Source organism: Aphelocoma coerulescens, chromosome 1 (genome assembly GCF_041296385.1).
Source record: "Aphelocoma coerulescens isolate FSJ_1873_10779 chromosome 1, UR_Acoe_1.0, whole genome shotgun sequence".
In the NCBI taxonomy this organism is placed as follows: Eukaryota; Metazoa; Chordata; class Aves; order Passeriformes; family Corvidae; genus Aphelocoma; species Aphelocoma coerulescens.
This window is the reverse complement of record NC_091013.1, coordinates 15,344,397-15,362,800: the sequence shown is the minus strand read 5'-3', so window position 1 is coordinate 15,362,800 and position 18,404 is coordinate 15,344,397. Positions and strand designations below refer to the sequence as shown.

General features: G+C 37.7%; 1 protein-coding gene across 2 annotated transcripts in view; it reads right to left on the bottom strand.

Annotated features, from left to right (window-relative positions):
- Positions 1-18,404, bottom strand: part of MAP7D2 (MAP7 domain containing 2) — an 81,253-nt gene that overhangs the window by 12,441 nt on the left and 50,408 nt on the right. The window contains exons 4-8 of one of the 2 annotated variants that reach the window (XM_069001223.1): positions 13,085-13,199; positions 9,992-10,102; positions 8,555-8,677; positions 5,588-5,736; positions 4,393-4,520 (exon numbers count right to left, since the gene is read on the bottom strand). In XM_069001223.1, the coding sequence (XP_068857324.1) occupies positions 4,393-4,520; positions 5,588-5,736; positions 8,555-8,677; positions 9,992-10,102; positions 13,085-13,199 (626 nt within the window). The remainder of the gene's footprint in view (positions 1-4,392; positions 4,521-5,587; positions 5,737-8,554; positions 8,678-9,991; positions 10,103-13,084; positions 13,200-18,404) is intronic. The other variant, XM_069001312.1, reaches the window with a different exon arrangement.

The window sequence follows — 18,404 nt, the reverse complement described above, 5'->3', positions numbered from 1 at the left end:
AATAGTCCATTCTGCACAACAATCTCCCAGGAAGAGCATATGAGGGGTTCTGAGCTTACTTTTGCTAAGCAGAGAAAATGAAGTACATGCAGCACAAAAATCAGAGGTCACATCCAGCTCTGGCCATAAACAGCAGGGCAGAGAACAGCAAGCTCTCCTGAAAAGCCACCTACATGACAGGTCACTGGTTATGGCTGTCCACAAGATGGACTGTAAATCAAAAATTTGCAGCAATGCTAGAGTGGCAGTATTTTTCCCCTTTCTCCCCATTAATTCAACAAAAACTCTGCTGAAACCACACCAAGGATCTGCATGTTCTCAAGCCTGCTTTCTGACACTGCTCTGATCACAAGTTAATTCTGGGTTCTGACATTTTTGCTCTATCTGTAACACTTTCTCAAAAGCAGTTTTCTTTCACTCTTAGTTTTGATCTTTTGTAGCCAAAGACAGATTCACTTCTCTTTTACATTTCTTAAAAGAGAATAAACTCAGCATAGGTCTGTAGAGTAGAGTTTTGAATAGCTGCATTATTACAGGTGTTTCAAAATCTTGAAATGGCCCGTTATCTAGGTAACTGCTGAAAAATCCCTCAAAATACTCTTGATTCAACATTCTACCCATTGTTTTTATCTTTCCAAGTCAAAACAATATCCAAGAGTAGTAAATGTAGCACATATGAAATAAAATCTAAAATAGGCCACTGCAGGACATAGAAGCTCCTTCTGTGGGGAATTTACCACATGCAGACACCTTTCCAATAACTCATTTTTAAACACTTTACAAGTTTGGGGAGCTTTTTTTGCACTACTCTATGTTCATATCCCATCAGTATTCTGCAATTTGACTGAGCATGCATATTTCTGATGTCAAAAGTGTCAGGGGGCTGTCACCTAAAAGAACCACCAAGTGAGTTCAGTTAGTAAAAGCATGAGCAAAGGACAATGACCAGCCTGGGATCTGGAAAGGAAACATGAACCGCCACCCATCAGCACCACTACAAACACTTTTCCCTTCCCCCTTTCTCCTTCTCTCATGAGGTAATGCTTTGGCAAAAGTACGTGACACAGAGGCTTGTCAGAGCCTTCGATTTTTATTCACTGGCTTATGCTATGGTGCATCTGAAGACACCTAAAACTTTAAATCCTACTTCCTTGATTCAGTCAGGTGCCATTGATTTATTTAGGGACTATTTACCCAAAGACATGTGAAGGACACAGGCTTTATTGCCTTCCTGATCTATAAGAAAGCACACTTACCTATTCTCTGAGGGATGCTGCAAGAATAAACTGATTAATGTATAGATCTTTGAAGATAAAGCATAAAGCAAAAAATTACCCAAACCCTTCATCCTGTTATTATTGATCTTGTGAAAGATCTGAAGAAAAGGAGCACTTTACACCATCAGTATCCAATAGCAATTGAAAAAAATTAAAGACAATTTCTCAATTATTCCAACTCTCTAATCCATTAACTTTCATCTTTGTCAGCTGATCCACATTAAGATTCAAAATAATCATTTTGGATTCCTTTCTGTGACATTTCTTGACATATTTACTTTTCCAAATAACTTCAAGTTTTGCATTCCTTTCCTGCTTTTAATTGTTGTTCAACATATTTTTTTTCCCTTTTGTCTTTTTTACATCCATATCTGTTCACTCATTTTCTCTCAGATGCTATGTTTTTGGGCTGACCGTTTTTGCTTTCTCAGCAAAATTTGCACATTCAAAACATTAGTATTTTATTTATGTCATTACTGCTACTCTCTTCTGCCATTAATCACTGTGTCTCTTTAGGCTGAAGTTTTATTGTCTTGTTTGATCCTGTGTCAGTTACTTTACCATGATAAAAAGAGCTTTTTATTTAATAAATAATGAAATAACATATTAAGGAGACAAGGTACTGCCACTCTGAAACAAAGATGACAACTGTGAAGAACTAGTAACTAGAACAATACCAAGAAAACTTGAATGCCAAGTCACATATTCTTAGAAAAGAAATGCATGCAGTTAATTGGCATCTAAATCACTGGCCATACTTGATTCTTTCCTCAACTGCTTTAGAGGTTAAGGTGCTATGCAGGATCACTAACTACTACTGCTGTACAATATGTATTCTTATTTCTTCCAGGGTCTTTTTTTCAGTCATATAATGTGCTAGAAGGAGAAAGATTAAACTTGTAAAAGATCATTAGGTTTTCAAGGAGAACGAGTATTAGTATACATATTTAGTCAGATTAAGATTATACTTAAATGTCAGATAATGATCTTGCTGGTCAGTGGATTTAAATAAAGGCAGTAAGACTTTTGGAACCTTCCTTTAGATTGTATAGCTTTATCTCTTAATTGAAAATTAATAGTGGAATTTGAGTTGTATGAAAAAATGCATATATTATATTATCACTATTATTATCTATATATAATAATACAATATGGTGACTAGGGCACCTTTTTTATTTTAGAAATATGAGGGAAAGTTTTTAAAGTGGTGAAGCAGAACTCTCTTTCTGCAATCAGTAATAAACAGGGATTTAAACTTTATTTACTGTATCTCTCATAAGGTCAAGGAGGGTGTTCTAATCGGGCCACATTAAGATTAAATGCTCGGTAATACATTTCTAGCCATGGTCAGAATCAGATTCCCTTGAGAAGGCGAAGGAGGAAAAAAAAAGAGATCACTACTATGGTTCACAATCACAGAGAAACCCACCAGCAGGCTTCTTAATTCCTCCACACAGCATCTGTTTCTTCCTCTAAAGAGTATTCCTTATAGGCATGAAAACATTTTTCTGTACTAAGGTTATCATAATTTGCACCTCTGGGAAAAAAAAGTTCTCCATCATTTCCTAATATTAAGGAGAAATTAGTGCTACAAATTAAGACTGGGCATAAATTTTTCATGAAGCACTAAAGTGCTGTCTCCCAATAACTTTTTCTTTCAACCACTATGATGCTCTACACTAAACTTCGCCTGCCCAGCAAGAAGCACTTGACTCTCCCACCAATCATTTTGCTTAACTAAATGTGTCTCTTGGTTTGTCTCTTATACTGGCTGAACAAACTGAAAAATACATTCTGAGCAGGGAGGATCAGTACTTACAGAATAATGTACAGTCTTAGAGCTCAAACTTTTTATTTACTTTACATTGCAGAGTGCCACTAGACAATGATCTGCTCAAAACTGTAATAAGAAAGCTGATTGTCATTACCATTGCATTTCATTCAATTTTTGCACAAAATGGATGTAGTTCATACCACAGACTCTGATGACATTACATATTTAATACTGGAAGTTTGAGAATTTGTAGCCTTACAATATGAACCAAGAACTGCAGTGTCCCAGTTACATGCAAGGGGATGTCTAAACCAGAAAGAATGCTGAGAGTCAGATGGTTTCCTTATGTTGTCTAACATCAGATTCACACACAAAATCATCCCCCACTAAAGGGCTATGCTCTTAGAGCTGAAACAAAAAAGGAACCCCAGCTGGTTTTTCAGGCAGCAGAAATTTGTCAGAAAGGGGATCATCAAGCCTGGTTCAAAATATGGCCAGCTTTAGATTAAAAAAGATAAATAAATAAGACAATTTTCAAGACACAAGTGGGACCCACAAGCAGGGTCCCAAAAAAAACCCCAAACCAATCAACCAGCCAAAAAAATCAGGCAATTACTGTAGACCAGGACTACTTTAGCATACTCCTACATTAGAGCCAGACTTAATACTCTGTTCTAAGAAACCTGGAAACCCATTTGTTTAGACTTGAGTTGCAAGCTGTGGTACACATAACACAGTTTTCAGCAAAAGACAATCAAGAAAAGCAAGTCAGTTGCCAGTAAGCCCAGATATGCTATAGGTCCATAGCTCTGCATTAAAAAAAAAAAAAACCAAACAAAAAGCAACAAACCCACAGCAAACAAAACCTTTGCAAATGAGCAAAGGTTAAAACCAATGGTTTGGATGACACATAGGTAAGTGTATTTATGGGACCAGATGGTCATGCCAACAATAGAAAATGCATATATTAAATGCTGGAATTTCTAGTTAGTATTCATGATGAGTGCATTTCTTCACATTAGGCAGTTTCTTCAAAGTCAAACAAAAAAAACATATTTAAAAATACATGTGAAATAAAATTTCACATGAATTATGAAATGCACTATACTCTCAAGACTGAGGAAAGGTAGAGGGAAGTGTCTCTAATGGGCACTAACACAATATTACAGATATCAGATTTGTTATCTACACCTCTCTCTCCTCGTCCATATGTGTGTATGTATAAGTAAAATTAACTAGATTTTATACAACACTTAAAAGGAAGTTCCTCAAGAATCTATGTCTTATTTACAGGTAATGAGAGGTTCACAGGATATTATTTCACTAATGAGAAATGCATACTTAGGTGTTGCAGGTGATGCAGATCTTCTGGACATGGAAGCAGGAGAATCAGACCTTCTTAGAGGAGATCCCATACCAGATGACGAACCAGGTGTTGCAGGTCGCTTCTCCTTCTTTATCTTCTCAGTCTAGAAGCACAGTTCATTTTAATTTTCATAGTTAGGATCAATAAATCAAAAATGCATTTGATTGTTTTATTAGCAAGATGGCATATAAAGAGATTTGTGTGACATACTTGCAAAAGCTTCTTAAACAGCAGCTCACAACTGAGGTGCTATTAATAGTTCTTTATTTTACATAGACATAGCACACACCCACCCCTGTCTTGCATGGACAGAGCATGCCAAATTGCAGATAAATAATACCACATCAGAGCCTGTACAAGAGGCCTCTTGGGAGGAGTGGTGACACTGGGTGGAATCTTCAAAATCATCCATATGCCCCTGCTTAGACATGATCAGCAGTGCAAACAGGCACCTCACAGAAATGTTGCTGCATACAACACTGAATCACACCTGACACTGCAGGAATCTCTACTCCCAGCTTTGGTTCTCTCACTTGCAGCTAATTTAGATGGCATGAATTCCCCTATCATTAAGTATTACAAGACACAGGACTTTATGTGAATTTTATAGCCCTAACATAGATTTTTTTAAAGCGTGCTTTAAACTGTGTAGACTCAGTGAAGGTGAGTGACTTGCCTTTTCTTTTTTGGAAACTATGGTGGATCGATAATGCATCTTTTAAGCAAACAGCATTAAAAATGTCCACAAAGAGAGTTAAAGCAATTGATGTAAAACAGAGGCATTATCAATACACTTAGAGAGTTTCTGAAATACATGAAGCTTGCTCATTAACTAGCAAGACTGGATAGTCATACTCAGGGGGGAATTCTATTTGTCATCCTCATTCCCAGAAGTTACAAGCAAGTCCAAAAACATACACTTCAATGCCTTGGTTCTCTGATGTTAGTGTTCCAGTACCAGCACTCAACACTGATTCCCAGGAGGAGGAAGATATTGAAATGCTCCTTAACAGGAGCACAGAGGCAACAGGTGTTGGCATGGCTTGCTTCCCTACTGCTGTTTCTTATAGCAGGGGAAGCACTTCATTTGTATTCATGCAAAGGGAAAGATAACAAGCAGAAGCTGCATCAGTTTACCCAGCAGTGAAATCAAAACCATTACAAACTCACCTGAGTAACTTCAGCTGCAGGTGCCCCTTTCATGGCATTGGCAGTGGAGGGTGAAGTTGCCTTCTTCCTGTCGGTGCTTCGGGTGGGGGAAGGCTTGTAGGGAGATTTAAGAGGACTAGCTGGTGCTACACGAGGACAGATATGGAATACTAAAGAGTTATAGTACAATAGCAAGAGCAAAAGGGAGCACAGATAGAGGAAGTAAAGGAGGGGAGAAAACAGCATACTTTTATGTTACAACGTTCAAAGGTAGTTTTAAAGTGTTTTTTAGTGTTTCAAAATATCACATATAACGCATTCAACATGATCCTATGTTTATTAAAAATGTCTCTACTGCAACACTTTACAAGATTTTTAAAAAATTATCTCTAAAATATTTCTCTCTTACTCATATACCTTTTGAATCACCTGACTAATACTGTGACTCTTTTTTCTTCCAAGAAGTCCAGCTGCCTTTGCATATGATAAAAAAGTAAGCAGATAATTCTAGCTGGGTGACTTTTGAAAACATACTGCAAAACAGGAAAGGTGACAGAAGCATAGGGAGTTTTGTTTTGTTTTTTTTAAAGCCTAACATGCAAAGGCTCTGAAATACCTTAATTACTTTCCCAAATAATACTTAATTTAAAAAACTAACAAAAAAAAAATCCCCCAAACCTAAACTAAATGCTGCTGTAGGTATTTCAGTTATTATTACTTGAGGGAGACATCAATTTGAGTGTGACACATGCATTACAGCTTACAGGGCAAGTCTTTTTTTTATTAGCAATATGAACAGGATTTTTTTAAAATGAGATTTTACTCTTGATTTTGCTCATATTGCCTTCTAAGATGAACCTTTCACATACATATAGAACAATCAACAGAGTCAATGTTTTATCAATAAGACAGACACTAATTACAATCAAGTGATAGTGTTTCCTATCTTAGTCAACTAAAGCCAAGAAGGATATTGACTTTGTAAAAGTAGTAATTATGCACTAATGTAAAGAAAGTCACATTCCCAAATTTTTTATTGGAGGTAGCCCTAACAATTTTTTTCTGAAGCCTTTTTGTATGCTTTAAAGTTTAAAGTTTAACTTTGTATTCTTTGACCCACTTTCCAGCCAGTTGGCATAAGGCCACTGAATATTAAGAAAAATGTTTAGAAACTTAAAAGCTGACTAAGAGAAATATTTTTACTTCAACTGTTAAAAGAATTAATCATGTGTCCAGTAACAACTGTTTGCCTGACTACCTTGACTTGGAGTGATATTAATAATGTGTTGCTGTAGAGTCTGAATTTGAGGCTCCTCATTTCTAAGCTTATAGAAAATGCAGTAGCAGAGCAATTTTGACCCCAGCTTAATGACAGGAGGCACACTATGAGCTCTTGGAAAGGAATAATCCTCTTCCCTGTTCAGGAAGCTACTTCTATGGTGAGAAGTACATAACAAATGGGAGATCTCCCTCAATTATTTTGCCGGCAATTACTGACAAAATGTCAGTGGCCACTCTGAGATTGTTGTTTGCAATCTGTGCTACTGCCTGATTGCCTTGTGAGGAAATGACAAGATGCTTGTTCAAAATGCTGTTCCCAAAATCAGCTGCCCTGTTTCAGCTAAGTGAAAAAGCAGTTTGCAGAACAAATTGTAGCCCTGTCAGACATGCCAGTGTGTTAAAGATCCTGTGATAAAGAGAGATAAACCTGAGAGTTTACAAACAAAATAAATGAGGAAGGACAAAAGTCATCCTTACTAATTTCTTTTATATCAAATACAAGACAGAAAACATCATCCATAGGTGGCCTCAGCAATTCAGCTCAAAATCATAAGTAGAATGTACTGATCTAATTTTGACTTGGGTTTTGCTCACTCTTGGCAGCAGTCGGTCCCTGAGCAGTAAGCAAACTGGGAACTTTCTCAAGTACTATATGACAACATTTCTGCTTCCAGTAGAGGCTGCTTTTAATGCAGAAACAAGGCAAGCAATTTTAGAGGCATTCAATATCAATGTTCCTATGCACTGAACAGAGAAGTAACGTGCAAGCAATTCATTTTTAAATAGCTTTGTACTAAAAGCACAGATGCAGAACCTAAGCCGATTTTAACCAAGATGTGTGAAAACACTCATCATAAAGATGATCAGTCTTTTATCATCTAAACAGTTTAATCCTGAAAAAGTGTTTCCTTTTGCGGACAGGCATTTGGGTGTGTGCTTTGCGGTGCTTTTTTTTGTTTGTTTGTTCTATTTAAAGTAAAAGGGGCTGTTAAACTTTTGTCTTGTTTCAGCCAATGCTATGACCAGGTATGGCTCTATAAGCAGAAACTACTCAAAGTCAGGCACTTCCAGGACTGGAAACATTATTTTTGTAGATGTTTGCAATATAATGGTTTTATTAGACTACCCTTTACACACAGGAATGGTAACTATCATCCCTTAAAGATCAATAATTTCTGGAACTGACACCTTCCTATCAATACTGTTCTTTCATATGTGTATGTACACCTATATATATATATATATACACACACAGTCACACACTTATAGGCAGAAAGATATTTAACAGCTAGGAACTGGAACCCTGGTAAAAATAATTAAGGCTCAATGGTGTACTGGGATTTTTGTTCTACGTACTATTTTGGGTATGACAGGGCTGACATTAATAAATCAATCAAAGCCTCCAAGAGTTGTCACATCCTTGTCTAAAAACATATTTCTTAAACAAATATATTCATTTTTTTGTAGTCTCCAGTTTTAATGTTTTTATTTTTTTTTCTAAAACAGATATTCAGAACAGCAAAGACAAGAATGTCCTTTTCAAAGATTTTAAATAGACTGCTGTCTGAAACAACTTAGTTCATCATTGATTTTGTACTATCCTGTAAATTGTCATTTGTTTCATAGTACTCCATTTCTTTCAGCAGCTACACAAATGCAGCTAAAACATATCTCAGTGGTTTCAAAGTGAGGAAGTCACATTTTTACCTGGAGTATTGTACTGCTCAGAAAGCATTAATGTACTTCTGCTTCTGGCTAAAGATGACTGTGTGGGAGTCAGCAGTCGAGAAACAATAAAGTTTTCCATTGGACTAAGATGCATGCGGTGAGCTGAAGGATGGGAGCAAATAAAATAAAATTTAAAAAGCAAAGAAATAAAACAATGTTACATTAAAATAACTGAAACAAAATGATGAAATGATGAAATGAAATGACAAAAAAACCTTGAAGTTTTTGAGATTTAAAATATTTGAAGATAATTTTCATTTGCTCTGGAAAAAACCTTCTAATTTCTCCACTGTTTTAAGTTCCCCACCTGTACAATACATACAGTAAGGTTAAGATTGTGTTGTATTTTGGTTTTACTCAGAGGCATGTTCCATTCTGCAAAATGGTTACTTTCATGACTCAGCATGAGAAAGGTTTGTCTTCTTCCCCAGTAGGAAAGGTAAAACACTTGGTAGAACAGAGCAGCTGCTCACTAATGTGCCACCCATACAGGAGTTGCATTTAAAATCTGCTGTCTCACCATGTTACGTAAGTCTTATTTATACAATATGCCTGCATTACTTCCTACTCCATAAATATAAGTGTCAACTATATAAGATGTATTTATAGATGGTCCTATTACATGTATATATAGCCATCTGTCATAATACCCTCAAAGCTACTTATGAGCTTTCCTTAAGCAATTCAAAAATTTTTATTCATAATAAATTTACCTTCTCTTTTTCATTCTAGAAACAAGCCTTCATAGTAATTTATTTCAGTAAATATATTTTTTTTTCCCATTAGACTTTAAAAAAGGGGGTAGAAGCAAAAAAGGCAGACACAAAATAAACCTAAAAAAATCCAAAGAGTTCACAGTGAGATAAACCCTTCAGTCCTCTTTGTAGTGTTTAGCAACCACTAATCCTACAAGATGATCATCTTTTGCAGAGTCTCTTGAGGATCAGAGTTTCATAAGAAATTAAAGGGCTCCACAACTCTGGTCACCAGATTGAAGTCTCCCAGGTGGCTCATCAGATGTACTCCTGCCTATGGTACATCCCATATCTACTGTCAAGCCACACCTTTGGTTTGCTTGTATTTCCTTATTTTGCTAGAAGGTCACAAGCAGTACAGATATAGGAAATTGCTGCAGTCACAGCCTGTACTTACAACCCTGTTTGCCAGAGTATCAAAAGTTGAAAAAGAATCAGTAAAAATCCCCCAGCATTTGTTGCTGGACTATGATTTCCAGCTCAGCAGGACAGCCTTGGGACAGGCTGCAGAACCAGGTTATTGTATAATACAGAACCTCGCAGATGCTTGAGTTCCTTTGAATAACAGACATAAGCAAACCACAAAGCTATATGGACCAGAAAGAAGTGCTTTAAGCAGAAGGAGAGTTTATGCTGGCAGGAGACCAGCACATTCACTTGCCTCTGTCGGGGGAATGTGTTATGGCCGCTGTGGAGGACGAGAGGCGTTTACTGATTGGCGACTCCATTTGCTTTGGCAGATTCATTGTAGAAGCTGAAAGTTTGTCACACGCTGCAGAGAAACGCATTGAAGATATTTGTATTCACACCACAGTGTCGATAAACTCCAAAAATTAACCTTGCATTTGTACTTGTGGCCCTTGCCACTGATCATAGCACTGAATTAGGCATGAGGTGAGCTCTTTCTGAGCACTGAGGACCAGCACCCTATGACACATGCTTTGGCATGCAACTTTTCTGCTTCTGAATTTAACATTCCAGTTTTCCAACAGCCTATTTTTTATACTGACACTGGCAAATAATTCTATATCAGGTCTGAATGAGTGAAGCTATTCTGATACGAGATACTTAATACCAGCACAAGCATAAAGTTACCCAAAGAAAACAAACCGCACACATGACAACTCTGAACTCATCTTCATTCCCCCTCCCCTCTATCTTCAGTCTGGGAGAGCTGGGATTCACATCAGATATCACTCTAATAAGAAAATGAAATAACCAACAGTTGTGCATCTGTATGAGACCCCACTCTTTTAATGACTGAGCTGGCATCAGCCATTTGGCTTTATCTTTTTGTGCTGGAGAAGAATTTAAAAAAAAAATCAAAAAGAAAACTCAGTTTTTTTGGTACATTTTTCTTCTGAAATACTATTTGACAAAGTCTGCTTGAGCAAAATACCCATTTCCTACTTAGGCATTTATTCAACTAAATTAAAGAGAAATGCTACTCAAGTTATTACTACAGAGTACTAGTACATAATGATCACTGTATGATACTCAGAAGCTAAAAGCAGAGATGCTTTGTCCCCTATATTTAAATTTTATTTCTTTCAAAAGCAAAAATATTTTCAGCTAGAGACATGTATGTGGCCCTAATTCTGCACCTTCTAAGTTACTGCATTCCCTATTTTGTCCATCAAATCACTGTCTTAGTGGGGTTTCCAAGATTTTCCTCCATCTACTACAGTAAGCAATGCAATTCACTACATTTGCTTTTTTAAAAAAGCACATATAATGCTGGTATGCTGCAAAACATCAGTTGCACGGGCAAATACCTTTGGACATGAACAACAATCAGTAAAAAAAATTGAATCTGTTTGCACAGAAATAATAGTTCTGTGAGATCATAGGCAGAACAATATTTACTGTGAGTTCTGCAGGAGTAATACCAAGACTAACTCCTCCTTTGGGGGAGAGAAGGGACCTATTTCTCAAAAGCACAGGCTGTGTTTTCGTTTCAAAATGCCAAGTACATTTGCAATCAAGATTAGAAATCCTATATGCAATCCATTTGTAATTTTGGAGGACTCATCTACTTCAGAGTCCTTCTATGGGAATAATAATTAAAAAAAAAAAAAGACACAAATAAAACCCCACCAAAAAAAAGATAACTGAACAATATAAAACATGATTGCTTAAATAAAGTCAACCACTTGAGTTTGTTACCAATACCAGCTTGGCCAAAATTCATTTCAGGAGGCTGAAAACATAACATGGCTGTTCATACCAAATTTGCTTGTTCTTAAAATATTGCAGAAGGCCCTTGAAATGGAAAAAGAGGGCTGTTTGGATGAAATGTGGTCTTCATAACACATTTTCTTACTGTGCAACTGAAATTTTTCTCAACAGCACCTCCATTAGAACTGTGCACATCCATTAGAACTGTCAAATATACGTGTAATTATAGACACACACAGAGGGCACCCACAGAATTAACAATGATGAGAATCTGAGCAGTAGAAGTCTACAGTTACTGAGAAAATTATGAAATGCCTCTATTGTGCTGGAATGTGAGGCATGCACTGCTCCACCATGGCAAAATTAAAAGGAAATTAAAAAGATACTGGTCTACATCACTAAGGGTAATGCCGTAGAGTACCCGACTGAAATGATAAGAAAACAGTGGTTAGGAAGAACAAGATCAGTGGATGGATTACAGTGATTAAAACAGTTATAAACGAGACACGATGGTACTGTGATTCTCTGAAATACCATTGAAGGAATCAGCAGGAGCAGTAGAGGTCACAGGGTCTGGAGGAAGGGTGTTGGCAGCTAAACCTAGAACAGGGGGTGGGGTATTTTCTGATTCACCTACACAGCAGAGAAATCAGAGCAAAAAGAGGTGAAAGAAATTACTGAATAAGTTGGGGGAGTTGGAATTAAGCACAAACTGCATCACAAAGAAAACCTGTTTCTTCCTCAAAGTATAAGAGACTTCTTTTACTATTATATATATTTAATTTCCTGGCTTTTTTAAATGACATATCATGAAAACTATGATATGGAACAGAGTTTGCCTTTTTAAAGTTAAGTATACTTACACACTGTTTTTTTAAAAGAGAGTAATTGTTAAACTTCATCAACACACAAACATATTTTTCCCTATAACATCAGTTTATTCAAACATGACAAATTTAAATAAATTGTATGATTTAAAAGAGAAAACATGCATCTTTCTGAAATATAAAAGCAGCACATGACTGATTATGTAATAAGAATTTCTTCTGAAGCCAAAGCAAAAATAGCAGTAACAGAATGTATGTGGGGAAAAAACCCAAACTATTTTAAACTGCACATGCTGCATAGTCATCTAGAAATTCCCATCATGTTTTTAGAAGTACCAAACAAAAACAGATCATCTTTTGAAAGCCTTAGACATCACTCAGTCCTTTGGTGAGTATTAAATTTGCTAAATTTAATGCTAAATTTTATTTGTGTGCATGAGAAGACAATGTGGAAGAAGCTAAAAAGGGAGACAGTGCATCAATTTTAATTTTAGCATTGAGCATCCTCCAAACAGATTCTGGTTACTCTATTAAAATGATCTGCATTCCTAAAGTTAGGAGGAACCTTTCTCCACAGAAGGTATTAGGGAAAGGAAGCCTGGCAAGCAATTACAAAGCACATATTCACACCCCAAGGCAGTAGCCCCTACAGTACCACCCTAACTATAAACCCATCATACTTACTATCTCCACAGTCTCATGCATTTTGCACTTGCAGATCTGCAATGCAGGCAGCCTATTTCACTTACCATCTCTGCCTCCTGAGCCTGCAGCCAGTGCTCCTCCCCACGACCATCGCTTCTGCTTCTGTTCCAGCTGCTGGCTGCGTTCGAGGGACCGGCGCATCATGGCTTCTAAACGTTCCTGGTAATATTGGTACAAACCCAGACACAAATCTCCATCAGTTCTTTGGGGGCTTCCTTCCCCCACCTTCCAAAACCATGCTAAAAATACACAGTCCCCCTGTTGCTCCACACAAGATGATTACAGGAGCTTGCTCGCAATAAAAGAAAAAGAACTGAATAAAGAAGGTATCAGCATGCTACCTACCTTCAGATACGCGTATCCTTTGTCTGCAAGCCACTGAGGTCACTACAGAGGCCTAAGTAAATAACACAGGTTGCATCACTGCCTAGCATCTGCTCCTGCTGGTGAGGCTGCTGCTGTGCCCTGGACTTAATTTGTATAAGAATAATGCTCGACAAGCATTAACTCCTTCTTGTCTATGCAGACATCAGGATTTTTTCCCATCCCTTTCTGAGCACAGTTAAATTGCTGCAATGCCAGTGGCTCCACCTAGTCACTCAGATAAATGATCACTTCAAACCCAAAGTAGGTTACTTTGCAGGATGCCCGACTTATTTATTTTTACAAAAACTCCCTCTTTTCTTCTATTATGTTCCTTGAGTCTAGGCATTTAAGACCTTCTGATTTCTTTTTCTTCTCTGTGTATTTTTTTTAGTGCATGCCTAGATCATACTGCTCCAAGATTTACCTTTTTCCCCCCCCGCCACCCCCATGTTCTTCTCCATGAGTTAGGATTTTCACAGGGGAAAGAATAAAATTAATTTTCTCCCTCCCCAAATCTTGCTCTACCTTTAACTTACAGCTAAGTATGGTCACTTTATTCCCTCTCCATCACCTCTTGACTCTCAAAGACCTCCACCGAGTTTCATTCCCACCTCCTCCCTCTGCTAGTTTCTCAGTGATTTATTGTTGTGGCAATGATCCCTGCACCTTTTCTTTTCCTCCTTTCAAGCAGATAAAATGTGGTTCTTCCCCACCCACAGTTCCATCATCTAACAGCCTCTTCCTTTCCTCCTCCCAGCTCCTCATTCGCATCTGGCAACCTTCTCACCCTCACATTTCAGCAGCTCAACCCCTACTGTGAAAGATAAGTCCGCTCTTGCTGCCTCCAGCTCCGGCCTCAGTGAGTTTCAGCCCTCTGATCCTATTAGTATTTTTGGTGCTATCCCTTATTACCTTTGCTGTGTCCTGGTCTCCTACTCTTATTCACTTCAAACTGGATCCTGCAGGCTTCTGTGATTACATCATACCCCTTTTGATTTTTATCAATCCCCTGCTCTATCTTCCAATATCTTTTGGCAGCTCAGATAAATTGTGTGGAAAAACCTTCATACATCTCTTGGCCAGATTACTTTCTTTCACTGATTAACACCTTTGGTCTGGCTTTCCTGTTGCCCTTTCCTGAGATATTTTTACCAAAAAAATTGTTCAAATATGTCTCCTTCAGGTTCTGCACTGGTGTCAAGCCAGTTGTCTCTGACGGAGCTCCTTCAGCACATCAGACCCTAACATCAGGCACCTCCAGTAATCTCCATACTTTACATATTCCATACATACATGTACCTATAAACTTTGTCTTACCTTCTTGGGGTTCTGACCTTGGTCACTTGACTTTCTATTTTGCCAGATCCTCTCATCATCTTCTGGTTATCTACAATATACTTTAGCCTCTTCCATATCTTTAAAGAATCTCTTCTACTACTATGGCTTGCAGTAATTTATTTCTGAACTAATTTTTTCCACCTCCTCCAACCCTGCTACCAGTTATCCATCAATATCAACAGCAAGACACTATCTTTTAACCTTTAAGTTCTCTTCTAATTTTATTACAAATCACTTGCGCTATAAAATATTCTCTTACCCTCTATAGAAAGAGTGAAAAAAGGAAAGACTTGCATCCTCTAAAATTCCTATCTCTCCTATTCCTGTTACCTTTTGGCCAGGTGACCCACCCTGCTGTTACAATTTCTGCTGCTGTCTCCAGGAAGATGATGTTTCAGTCCTGTTGTAAGCCCACGGTCTATCAGTTAACATCATTCAAAGACCACTGAGAGCAGGCAGCTGCTTCCCTGCCCTCCCCCCCACCCTTCTTCCCCCCTCTGTCTACTCAGTGCCATCAGTGTCCAGGCAGGCATGAAAATGAGAGCTCTGCCTCCTTCCTTCTCCTTCTCCCTACAGACTAAATGCACACAGCATCACACAGCTCAAGTGCAGCCTCTTCTGCAACAGCACAGAAAACCCCCACAGCCCTGAATACCCCACTGGCTTCTTGCAAACACCCTGCAAGGGAAAAGGAGACAATCTTCAGCTCTCTGGAATCCAAAGTCACTCCTCTCTGCTTTAGTTTGTAGTTTTCTTTCTCCTCTTACTAGTCAATGATACAATTTTCACATTTAAAGTCTGTGTGTGCTGGCTTTGCATTACAAGGTTTGTGCTTTTTTACTTTTAGCTTCCCACCTCTCTAACTTAATTCTGTTTGAGTCCCTTTTCTGTACTTAGTCTTTGCAAACCTCACATATTTCATCACCATTTCTTCTCTGCAGTCTGCTTCTTTCAACCACTTTCTTCTACTATGCATCTTACCCCAATGTATCTTTCTACTCACACTCTTTACCAAGGAAAAAAATCACCTTCCCATTTCTTTTTAATTAAAACATACTCTTACACAGAACTTTTCTTTTTTTTTTCCCATTTCTAATGAATATTATTATTCATTAATCAAAAAAGATAAGATTAAAGCAGTCAAGTTTCAATTATTTCTGTTTGCTGTCTTGTTTGGGGTTTTTTAAATGATGCCTGGAGTAAGCAATATTCTATGGTTTGCAAACCACAGAATACACTTACACCACCCCTATCAAAGTATTGTTTCAAGAATAAAATGTATGGTGAAATAGATTAAAGAAAGTAAATGACTTTTCATAGACATTTGAAAGCCCATGTCACCTACAGTCTGAGGTTGAAATCTTCAGTTATGTTATTTGGAGAGGATCATTAATTTCATTTGCAAAGAGCCTTTCATTAAAGCCCTATGGAACATAATTATCGAAACTCATGAAACCTCTGCAGATATAGGTTAGATAAAGAACAATATGAAGGCTGCTTTTCACAAAGAAAGCATAGTTATTATAAAACATTTGAAGTTGGCACAAAACTAAAAAGCCAAAGAAAATAATAAGACATAAGGAAGCATAGCATAAACAACTCATACATTAATAATTTGTTCCATGACGATAACTAAACCACAAGACAAAGCTTTCCTTCATCAGCAAACAATGCAGAAAACCCTTCCAGTGTATGTTATAGATGAAGCACCTTCTTGAGAACGTATCAAACTATCCATGTGATCTTATTTGGGAACTCTAACAGCTACAGATAGAGCAAACAATGCCTATCTCAAGATATAGGGAGTTTTCACTCAAAAAACCCTATAATGCACAAGCACTGCGTGTAGGTTAAATTAAGAATGAATAAAATCATAAAAGAGAGCCATCTACTGCTAGTATCTAAAATACACATTACTTTCCAAAATCCAGTTATTCATGCAAGTTTTCCTCAGCCTGAGCAACAGAATAAACATTTGCACTGTCTGAATTAAAAACAAAGAAAAAACCCCCCCTCAAAACTCAATTGGGAGAAGACAAGTAATTTGACTAAGTACTTTCCTTTTCTCTGTGTAAAATATAACACAGATGTGACAACAAGGAAAAAAATAATGTTTCAAGTATTATGACTTAAAATAATTTGTGCAAATAATTCTAAACCAATCTTATATGTACAACACAAACATCTAAAATAGCCCAAAACCATCTCCTCCTCTTCACTTAATATATGGCGCTGTATGTAAGTAGCTCACTGTCTCCTGACATTATCAGTTGGCTTCATCTTTGGAGTGGAGTACAGTAAGTCATTAAAGCTATACCTTGACAGCTTTTCCCACTCTGGTGTCTAAGCACATACTTTTCACAAATGTAACAAAACCCACATGCATCAAAACAATCTCTTCCCAATAACCTGTGTACAGCTAGACATCTCTTTACAAGGTATTTCCAAGTCACATGGGAATTTCAAGATAAGAAAAGTGAAAAAAATTATTTTAACTGAAAAAGGACTAGCTGTACTTTTGTCCTGTTCCCTGTTAGAAGAAACTTTTAAATCCCTTCTGTAGAACAACATGCTGCTTTCCTAAAGACTCAGGGACTGCTTTTACTAAAGCAAGTGGGCAGCTTTAAAAGTAATACAAAGGGAAGGGCAGTGATACTGAAGACCTCTGCAGATAAGAAAGATGCAGCCAATGTAAACAGAATAATTTCTAAACATTATTTATTCATTTCCTTCTGAAGAATCAGACACTTCCACTGTGCTCTGCAACAAGCTCCAGCTGCCCCAAAGAACTCTGACAGAACACCTCGACTCCTACCAACAGAGACTTTAAAACCACCATCTCTTATCTGGCACTGTAGAGGGGGAAAAGTGAGCAAAATAAATCGGATTTTAGCCACCTCCTCAAGAAGTCCTCTGCATGCAAAACAGTCAAGCAGAGGATGCTCTGATATAGGAGCCAATGAGTTCCCACCAGTTTGTTAAGAGCTACTCCTCTCAGACTCTTTCCGATGCAACAACAATATTTTGTAGAGAGATATTAATATAATCTGTTCCTATCACAAATGTGCACTACTTTCTGCTGTGTTAAAAAACAAGGAAGAATAACTCAGGGAAAATATAAAGGACAACCAGTAAGGCAGAAAGCAAGGAAGAAAATCTCTCTACTTGTCATTTCAGACACCTGATGAGCAAGTAAAATGGGTATTCCAGTCCCGAGCCAGTACAAAATAGTGTTAAAAGGAGAAACACTGAGAAGATGCTGCTGTACACTGGCTCACTGGCTGGGGCACACACACCCCCCACATCCCAGGTGTGGGAAATACATGTTCAAAGCTCTTCCAGTAAAGATGGTTTTAAATGGCCAGAATGACTCACAAGCAGTGAGTAACTTGCAATGTCCAGGGAGCTCCAAGTTCATCACCATCCTTACTCAGACCTGCACTGTTATTATGCACACAGAGTTTGAGGGGTTCATCACAAGAGCAAGGGCTGGGGAAGGCTGGCAGATCCTTTAGCAGAATTCAAACAGAATTTGAGAAATGAGGGACAAAAAACTGTGAAGGGAAGCTAGGAGGTGATGATGTCTCCTATTCCTGCTTTCCTCCTTCTCTGACCCTCTCCTGCTCTATAAATTATTCCCCTGTGCACCCTCTTCTCCTT